Raw genomic sequence first — 10,980 nt, 5'->3', positions numbered from 1 at the left:
CTTGAATTTCGTTTTACTTATAAACCCACTTTTTGTCCACAGCGCAGTGGGTATATAGGTTATGTTTTAAATGTTTGTATGACGATTACCGTGCAAAAATTGCACATCTGATAACAAAAATACATTTTTCACAGCTTTTCACAGATATTAATAGATTATTTGGTCTTTTATTTTTTAACTGATGGATCGGAAATTTCAAATAATTAAAAATTATAATAGATAAATATAATTAAATTCATATTCACAAAAAATCCGACTAGAAAAAGAATTATATAAAGAAAAATGAAAAATGAAGAAGTTCATACTGTGATTAAATAGATGTGACAAAGGAACGAAAACTGCATGTAAACCAATTAACTGAATCAAAATAATGATCGAAGTAATTTCTATGATGATTTAAAAATGAGAATTAGTGCCTCTGACGACGTTCGAAGCAACCATCTGTCTGTGAAGCTGTTAGCCTGTCTATTATACCATGTAAAATGACCGTACAATGCAACTTCGAAATTCCGATTTTTTTTCGTCAGTTACCCACCAGGGTGAATGGCTGCAGTGCGGAATCTTATAGTGACTCCATAATGGCGTGGGCTGTGTTTACATGGAATTGACTGGGTTCTCTGGTCCATCTCGAACGATCATTGACTGGAAATGTCTTGTTCGGCTACTTGGAGACCATTTGCAGCCATTCATGGACCTCATGTTTCCAAACAACGACGGTATTTTTTATGGATGACAAAGCGCCGTGTCACTGGGTCACAGTTGTTCGAGATTGGTTTGAAGAACATTCTGGACAGTTCAGGTGAATGATTTGGTCACCCAAATCATTCGACATGAATCCCGTCGAACATTTACGGAACGTAATAGATAGGTCAGTTCGTGTAAAAAATCCTGCACCAGCAACACTTTCGCAGTTATGGGCAGCTATAGAGGCGACATGGCTCAGTACTTCTGCAGGGTAATTACAATGACTTGTTGACCCGTGCCATGTCGAATTACTGCACTATGCGGGGTAGCAGAAGGTCCAGCGCTGTATTAGCAGAAATCGCATGACTATTGTCACCTCAGTGTATATCTTCTCTGGTTTGACCATCATCATTTGTCTTGCTACCCAGATAGTAAAACTCGTCTACAACTTCTAGTGTCTCATTTCCTGATCTGATTCCCTCTGCATCGCACGGACTGATTCGACTGACTTTGTTTTACTTTTGTTGATATTCATCTTATCTTCTTTTCAAGACACAGTCCACTACGTTCAACTGCTCCTTCAAATCTTTTGACGTACCTTAAAGTATTATGTTATCGGCAAACCTCAAAGTTTTGATTCTATTTTGTCTGAAACTGACATGGTGAGACCGTGGCTGTGTACAATTAACCTACATTAAAGCTTTGATTTCTTATCCCTGAACTTTAATTTCCTTTGCACTTGGGAATCCTATGTACACACGCCCATAATTTCTTTTTGTTGTGTACGATCATGTCCATGTATCTAAATCTGTTTTTTCATGCTGTTTAGAGGGTAACGATGCGAACTGATGTGATGTCATCGCCGATATAAACTACAGAAAATAGCGGACATTTCGGTTGGCCCATCATGGTTCTGCAGCTGGGGTGTCCAACCTTTTAGCTTACCTGTGCCACACTGGGAGAAGACGAGTATTTTTGGGTGACACATAATATACTTTAAAAAATGAGCTATGCGATGGACCCAGGAGAGAATGGCTTGATGTGGCGGTAATTTCAGACTGAAAATATTCAATTTAACACAAGCGTAATTTTTTCCGTTCATGTGATAGACGTTCACATCTTGGGCCGCACTGATACTTCATACTTGCTTTGGGATGCGGCCTGTGGGTTGGCAAGAGAGTGTACGACACACATTTGCCCCACTTCTTACTTCCTTCACTTATTGCTATTTTTTAAGAGAATTACTCTCAATAGTGTCTTCATAAAGGTAGTTTCAAGACCGTCGAACCAGTGGAGAGGCAAATAACATAGAAAACCGTCCATGATAACACAAGCTCTGTAATGGACGCATGGAATGAAGAGTCAGAGTGAGAAACAGTATCCTCTTAGAAATTTCGTTATATATAGATTATAAGAATCTCAACTTTGAAATGAATGCACGTAACTGCTGTAGCACAGATCCTTCTTCCCATCCCGTATTCTGTTCACTTCTGTACACATACCACAGCAATCCACGTCACATGCTGTTTTCTCACGTCGCTTCCCCTGCTTCACTCTTCGTTGAGTTATGTGACACTCCGGAATACTTCGGACGTTCTTTTCGCAATTCGTCTGTACATTGTCATAGGCTATTTTCCATTTCAAGTATTTCCTTACGCTACCGTGGCTGCTCTCCACAATACGTGCGTCATTACTATTCACACGTTGTATAACGTATGCTGTCAAGCATGTAATCTAATTCAATTACACATTTTTGCACTAAGACACCTCTTTCACTTAAGAAAACTTTTAATTTTGAATTCTTTTTTTGTTCATTGACTTGTTTCTTTGATTCGATCCTTCTATATTGCTCTTCAAAGAAAAATAATAATCTAGTCAATTACAGAAATTATGTGCTGCATGGTCCTGTTCGTTTGGACAGAGTTCTTGTCCCACTGTTATTTTGAATCTGTTCACTTTTGGCAAGAACACTAATGCTTTGCCGAATATCAGTGCTTACACTCTAATTGCCATTTCAGATTTGTGAAAACATTTGTCATTTTAACCTGTCACTCTGTAGTTTAACGTACTAGTGGTACATAACTCACGACCAGATCTACACAGTCGTAACAGAAAAGCCTTAGTTCTTAGGTTTCATCAAACATGCAGGGAATAGCACGCAATACTACAGTATTTAATGATACAGCATGCACCTAAGTTTTTATGTCACTTAAGATTATTTCAGTTTATGTTATTTTGTTTATTGTGTTAGTGATACATAGGAGTACTGCTAAAGATGTGGGTCAGTTTCAAGTCCTATATCACATCGCCTCCACAAATACATATTTTAGATACATTCTAGGGACCAAAAATTTTCTCATAAATAATTATTTTTATGTATTTTCATAATTTAAGATACGTTCACTCATTCTTATTTTTAATTCCATTTCATAAAGTGATCTTAGAGACTTTTGAGAGAGTTACCACAGTAATTTCATCATATTTCCTCACCTGCCAACAAAGACTCCAAGCGCTGATTCCCCACCATAGCTATTTTAACAGATGTGTCTTCCACATAGAATAATAAATAGATCATTATATTTATGACTTTTTAAGTGAATAAAAAGTTAATAAACATCAGTTACTCTGCATTAAAACAGTGACTCTACAACGACAAAGCTAACTTAGAGAAACAGTTGAAAATAAAAGTAACCATCGAGTGTATAATTCTATTAAATAATGTTCTGTATTGCCCCATCTTTTAGATTCATGGAGAAATTCAGATTCCTTAAACCGCTGAAGAAGATATGTACACAAAAATCTTTGGTAACCAGTAATGTGATTGATTGGCAACTCCATAGTGTCCTGTGCACTATGACCAGATAATGGGTATACTTGGAAGGAGAGACAGCATTGGTCGTATATTTTTGTTTATTATCGCAAAATCGATTTTCGGTCACTTAGTGACATCTTCAGTGCTGTAATATATAACTTAAATTAGTAAGCACTGGTGTCAATAAGCTTACTGCGATCACATAGAGTCAACCCTTTGTATGTCTCTGCCTCTTTGCTGGGAAACTGGAAGACTGTGAGTCTATGTGATTGCCGTAAGCTTATTGACACCAGTGCTTACTAATTTAAGTTATATATTACAGCACTGAAGATGGTCACTAAGTGACCAAAAATCGATTTTATGATGATAAACAAAAATATACGACCAATGCTGTCCCTCCTTCCAAGTAATATGATTGTAACAGTTTATGACTGTTCAAAGAAGGTCCATTATGAGTGGTGTAAAAACTTGACAATATTAGTGGAAGGTCTATAATTTTTTTAAGACTCAACTTACCTGACTGCCTTATGTTGATTCTTAAACACATTTATAAGAACAGGATCAATGTAAAAAAAAAACTGCAGCTGGAGGATTAAATTGAATGAAACACGCTGTTTCCCAATAAGAAACTGATAGCAAGAGAAGTAGAAATTAGGCATAAATTTATCCTGATTTTTGAAATTGGTTTGCATCTATATAATGATTTGATGCTCAAGTATATCCTTTTTCTTTTTCTCCCAAGCACTGTATCAACTATCCAGCTTATTAAGAAGAAGAAGTAGTAGTAGTAGTAGTAGTAGTAGTAGTAGTAGTAGTATCTCAAAGCCACAACCCAATTTCTTATACTCCCTTTAATTGAACACAAGCACACTGTTTGTCCCTGCAAAATATGAATTCATTCTTAAAATACTGTACTGTTAATGATTCTGCACAAAACCCAGATGGTGGAAACTGGTGACCATGATAAATCACAGGAAAATGTTAATATTAATAATTGTTGCTGCAGGGTGTGTGTGTTAATGTGTCTTGCTAGAAAAAGAACTACTGTACGAAAGCTAGTGTGAATGATGTTTTCTGTACTCCACACCACTTCATAAAAGGTGACTACTTGCTTTTTCCTTATTTTACACACCCACTACACTACATTTATCTAAAAACCCATTCCCATAAACTGAAAAATAAGTTTCCAGCTGTGCCCTATCATTCATTTTGAATTATATAAAAATGAATGTGTGTTTGAAAGTTAGGTTTTTCAGGGTAATGCTCATCACAACCTCGAACTACAAGCAACAAAGTCCAGATTGGAATATCAACCATTATGGGAAATATAGATTGCTACTTGCTGGCCATCATGTCTGTGTGTGGTGCAGTATGCTTACTTATCTTTTCTGACAAAGGCTTTCACTGAAAGCTTAATGTATAAGTCTTCATTGTGCCTGTCTGTGACTCAACATGTCATCTTCACAAAGAGTAGCAATCTCCTTTTCATAATTTTTGTTCACTTAAAATACGATTGTGGGGTGCACTCAGGCCTTTTGAGGCAAACTGAGGAGCTACTTGATTGAAAAGTAGCTGCTCCGGTCTTTGAACCTGACATACAGCGAGGAGAGCAGTCTGCTGACCACATGCCTCTCAATATCCACATCCAAGGACTCCTACAGGCTGAAGACACGGCAGCTTGTCGGTACTGTTGGGCCTTCAGGGGCTATTTGAGAGGAGTTTAGTTTTAATTTCATTTTTTAGTCTGAACTGCAATTACTTGAATGCTTTTGCTATAGTGTGAAAAGTGAGGTGAAGATTACGAATGTGCTCACTGTAACATTAACAGAAAAATTCTTGCAAAACAAGTTTTCATGTGTTTGGAAAAAATCTGGTCTAAAACAATGTGCTGTTATTTTTGTGTATGGTTTGACCTTATTGCTGTCAAATGGATGTCATATTGTGTTACCTGTTCAATGACACCATAGGTGTATTTTCACAAAATTTCTTGGGAGGTTTCATGTATTCATAGTTTAAAATAATCGAGAACATTTGCAGAACATCCTGGCTTTCTAATGGAATGAGTTAAAAATATCACAACTATATATATGGATTCTGGATTAGAAATGAGAAATGTAAATGCAGTTGATCACTGTTATTATTATTATTACAATTTTCGAGTTCACATTATTTACAAGACAGTATTATACAAAGCTGCATTTTTACATGACCATATCTTTATCGAGACAGTATAGCACAACTGCTATTACTTTGTATGAGTCATTAAAAACAGCAGCATAACTTGTTCATTTGCCACCTATACAATAATATGATACAATCATTCAACATTGAATAGCATCAAGGTATGACTCTTGATTCAGTCCACAAAAAATGTATTTACTCCAAAAATGAGGCCATAACATCTTATTTGTTCATTCTGCATTGACACCTACATCAATACAAGATAGTAACTAAACTTCAAACTGTGAGCAAAAATATCAGTACTTCACTTGAAAATGAAGTTCTGTTTCAGTCTAACTTTTCAGTAACACCTCATTTCTGAAGCAGGCAAGATTTTGTGAAATGAAATCAAGATATGCATACCCTAATTGGTTACACAATTATACAATATTTATTTATTTATTTATTCTGATGACAAAACAACTTGAAGTTTTTTAGACTAGATAATACTGTATAAGGCATCAACCTTAACATCTAAAAAGTAACAGAAAGGAAATTACTTCATATACATATATATATATTTATAGCAATGTAATTATTTTATGTTTAAGAAATCTTCTGAAAGGACAGAAAAATATAATAAATAAGCATTTTCTTTACAACAAATACATAGATTATTAAGTTAAAAAAAGACATCTTTGTACATACTTGCTCCATATTCAACAAGTTACGTTTGTTTTATACTATGCTTCTTAATATGAAAAGTTGTAATGAGAATCTTAATAAAATGTGTTTTGTAAAAACATTAATAGTAACTATTAGTATGTAAAATTTTGTAGTAAAATGAGTCCTATCATACGGCAAGTTGTATACATCTGTTAAGATGGCCATCTTTGGTACAATCCTAGCACATAATATTATGTTTCATAGAGTACAAATAACTAACCTTACACCAAACTGCAAAATATATTTCAGATTGTCTGCAATCCATCAACTTCCCAAAATAATCAAACAGAACCAAAGGAAGGCCACTTTTTTCCTCATTTTTGCTAATAATGGCAGTGAGTAACTTAATGCGACCAGAAACTAAATAACATTTTGGTTTGCTATGACGCATCCTTTGACAGCACAGGTAAGCGGCTTAAAATCACTCAGAATACTATAAAAATCCTTTGAAAATAAAAGTCTGACAAAAATGAAAGGAAAATGTAAGATTAGGTGAGTTATTTCAAGTTTGTACCCCATATTTTTGTATGTTTAACAAAACACAAAATTGTTTGGCAATCTTGTGTTTGTGCAAAAATAAATTAAAATTATATAGTCTTTATACAGAACATTTCAAATTTACATAAATACAGTTAGAAATAATTATCTACAAACTTATCATCGCTGCTTCCCCCATGTGCCAGTAATTTGGACTCCAGTGCGTCCTAGACGGCTACTCCAAAATACGACCGACATTCCCGATGCGCCTTTCCCCGTCCGATTGACAGGTGGAATGACAAACTGTGGCAAGAGGAAATATAAGTGATACGTGTAGATAAAATTTAGTTCTTCCCTACATACAAACATTGACTAACAGTTAGTTCCATTTGTTTCGACTATAAAAAGACTATTTAGATTTTGTTTGATTTAAAGCTGAAATTATTACAACTGACGATTAACGCGTCATATACGTGTTAAAAAAAAAAAAAAAAAAAAAAAAAAAAACAAAAAAAAAGACTTCCCGACTGCCCGATACGTCCCTCGACCGGAAACCTACTGTACGAGCCGCTCACTTTCTACGTGCCTGTTTGTGTGTGCGTATGTGAAACGTACAGAGCTGGTGCCTGTACGTGAAACGACCGTTACGTCGCTGCCTGTTTGGGATTTTTTTTTAAAAAAATGAAAGCGGCCCGACCCAAAATACAAGAAGGAAAAAAAGCATCACCCATTCCAATTCTCAGATATTACCTAGGAACTTGCAACCACGATACATTCTCGTACACTTTACAAAAAAAGATCCCACAAAACTAGAGCTTGACTGTTCGCAACAACTCGACTGCCACTGCCGTCCAAATGCAAGTTCATTACTGTAATGTACTGTGAATTTTTTTTAAAATTATTCCGATATTTGTCTTCCAAAGTGACGTTACCTATGTAGTGACTACGAGTGTGTGTGTGTGTGTGTGTGTGTGTGTGTGTGTGTGTGTGTGTGTGTGTGTAGGTGAGAGTGCCAAGAGGGGTGGGAGAGTCGATTAAGTTTGACGAACAGTAGACAAACAGGTAAGGCAGCATTTCGCAGAGACCGGAATATCGATCGGTCGATTCCGATCGGTGCGAAATCTCGCCGGGACCTGGGCGCTAGTTATCGAATCCGGAGACCGGAGACGGTCCCCGAGAAGGAGACGGCGGGGGGAGGACGAGGGGGGAGGGTGAGAGAAGATGACAGGCCGTCGCTCCGGCGTCGATTAAGACAGGCGGGACGACGGGAGAAAAGCGGTAGTGCTCGCTGCCAAAGTGAGTCCCGGCAGCGACGGAGAAAGATAGCGCCTCACGGTCCGAAACTGCAGTCTCTTTCTCGCAAGCAAGTGTGTACAGTCGATCATTCACTCTCATACACACGAACACGCGCGCGCCCACGTATACACTGACAACATTTTTTTTTAATTTTTTGCTCCGCCTCGCTTTCCGGAAGCGTTACAAATGGAGGAAAGGAGTATGTATTTATATTTATATATATATATATATGTATAATCCCTGATACGGCCGACACTAGAGCGTAAGTGGTACAAAAATAAATAGGTCAGAAGTCCGGGGAGGCGGCGAGCAGCAGCGAGCTGGCGGGCCGGCAGCGGCAGCCGGCGGCGCTGTGGCGGCGGTAGCAGGCCTCGCAGAGGCGCAGGCAGGCGCGCAGCGGCCAGTACCACCAGAGGCAGGGCAGCGCCAGCGACAGCGCGCACAGGCAGCCCCAGCGCGCCGCGCACCGCGGCGGCCCGCACGCGCAGGGCTCGTCCGCGCCCTCCAAGTCGTGGTCGCGGCAGCAGTGGTAGAACAGCCCCTTCACGCAGCACAGGCACGTCGCGTAGTCGAGCGCCGTCTCGGCCGAGCAGTAGCACGAGTTGTCGCAGAGCCAGCGCGACGGCAGCGGGCGCGGCTTGCGGCACGACTCGCAGCGGCAGCGGCCGCACTCGGGGCAGATGATGGAGCCGCGGAAGCAGTCGGGCACGCCGCCCGCCGGCCCCAGGCTGCCCAGCGCCGCCACCACGCGCCCGTCCGAGCCGCGGCCGCCCGGCGACGACGAGCCCGACGCAGAGCCCGACGGCGGGCTGCCCGCGCCGCCGCCCGACAGCGCCGACGCCGGCCCCGGGTACCCGCGACCCTCCTTCTCGAACGTGTGCGGGTGGTGGTGGTGATGGTGGTGGTGGTGGAGGAGGTGCGCGTGGTGGTGCGGCGCGGGCGGCAGCTGCGGCCTCTTGCCCGGCGCCACGACGACGGGCAGGTGCAGCGCCTGGTGGTCGCGGGCCGAGTCGCGGCTCGGCGGCAGCTGCAGGGACAGCGGGTGGTGCCGCTGCTTGGGGGCGGCGGCCAGCTTGCCGGCGGTAGGCAACGGTGCCGCCGTCGCGGGCCGGAACGGCGTCTCCACGTACTCGTTAGTGACGCGCTCGATGTCGGGCCGCGGCGTCGTCAGCGTCACGACGTCTCCCGCCACCACCGCCCCCGCCGTCGTCGTCGGCGCCGCCGCCGCCGCCGTCGGCGTCGTCGGCGGCGGCCGGGGCACGCGAGGGCGGTGCACCAGCGCGAGCGCGGGCGCGGCCGGCGGTCGCTGCAGCTCTGGGGGCGAGCTGCCATGCTGGGCCATCGGGGATCCCACCGTCTAGCTCGACGTGTGCTCGCCTTCAGAACATACTACGGCCGGGCGCCAGCCGCTGCAACACGAGAGCACAATCGCACATCAGCTCTCACTCCACAATTTTTACAAAATTTTTTACAACATTTTATCCCACAAGATAAAAATACTCCAAAAACTTTATTTAAAGGGAGTAGGACATCAAGCGGGCCGACTTGGAGCAGGAGAGGCACCACAGGACATTTTAATTCCTACTGTCTATACTTTTACGAGCACTTGCCCGCGAAATTCAAAGGTCCCGAGTTCGAGTCTCTGTCCGGCACACAGTTTTAATCTGCCGCGAAGTTTCAAATTTATAAAATTTTGCCAGCGTGACCAGCAAGGATTCAGGATTCACACTCATAGCAGTGGAAGTTCACAAACATGACAATTTTTTTTTTTTACATGTGAAATTTCATTTTTTCAGTTACTGTTGGCAGAATTTGATGCTATAGGTACACTTTTCTTCGTAACTAGGAGAGACTCTTCGATGAATTTTGCACGCCATACAAACCATACTTACAGGTGTATGAAACTCTAGAATTTATTGAATTTATGGAAAAATGAATAAGCTGTTACATTTTAAACTTCATGTTCAGAAAAAACTCAAATTTTACAGTTAAATATCTCAATTTTTACCACAGTTTTTAATAGATTTGGAAAATTCTAGAGTTTCATACACCTTTAAGTATGGTTCGTATGCTGTGAAAAATTCACCGAAATATCTCTCCTAGTTGTGAATAAAAGTGTCCCGATACGAACAAATGCAGCCAATAATAAGTGAAAAACTGATGAAATTTCAGATATAAGAAAAAATTATTTTGCTACGTTTTCGAACTCCCACTGCTATGGGCGTGAATCCCGAATCCTTCCTGGTCATGCTGAAAAAGTTTGATAAATTTATTTGTAAAAGTATAGACAGTGGGAATTAAAATGTCCTGTAGTGACCCTCCTGCTCATCCCGTTTGACGTCCTACCTCCCTTAAGAAGATTGATATTGTAAGCAGAAGGTATGTGCTCTGTTGTAAACTTTTACAACAGAACAAACCCACGACTATTTGGACTGATTACTAGTTTCGGCTAACAATCTAGCTGTCTTCAGATCATATGCCATTCTTCATTAGTATTGGTGCCGCTATGGCTTCCCACTTCGTTAAATTCTTCCTCAAAGTGACATAGTCCATCCTTGACACAACTGAAAACATCTTTTCATCTTTCGTGGCCAGTGTAATTGAAGGGTGGTATTAAAATACAGGTGTTATGCCGTTATAACTGGGTAACATATTTTACTCACTGTGTCGGTTAACAAACTGTGACGACATAAAGCCTTTGTTTTATGACAATCGTTCAATCACACTGGCCACGAACGATGAATGGAAAGCTGTTTCTACCAATGTCGTCTACGGATGAGCACTACACCTGGCTCAAGTCATCGACAATACCGAGTTTCGCGCAG

General features: G+C 40.9%; 1 protein-coding gene across 1 annotated transcript; it reads right to left on the bottom strand.

Moving 5' to 3' along the window:
* Window positions 1-5,652: 5,652 nt before the first annotated feature.
* LOC124788678 (protein sprouty-like) lies at window positions 5,653-9,365 on the bottom strand (the record flags this gene model as incomplete). The annotated part of the gene is made up of 1 exon (XM_047255959.1): window positions 5,653-9,365. A coding segment is annotated over one exon (924 nt), but the record flags the coding sequence as incomplete, so codon positions are not given.
* Between the last annotated feature and the right edge of the window lie 1,615 nt (window positions 9,366-10,980).

The sequence above is a fragment of the Schistocerca piceifrons genome, chromosome 3, assembly GCF_021461385.2.
Source record: "Schistocerca piceifrons isolate TAMUIC-IGC-003096 chromosome 3, iqSchPice1.1, whole genome shotgun sequence".
Lineage (NCBI taxonomy): Eukaryota > Metazoa > Arthropoda > Insecta > Orthoptera > Acrididae > Schistocerca > Schistocerca piceifrons.
This window is presented reverse-complemented; position numbering and strand designations above follow the sequence as displayed.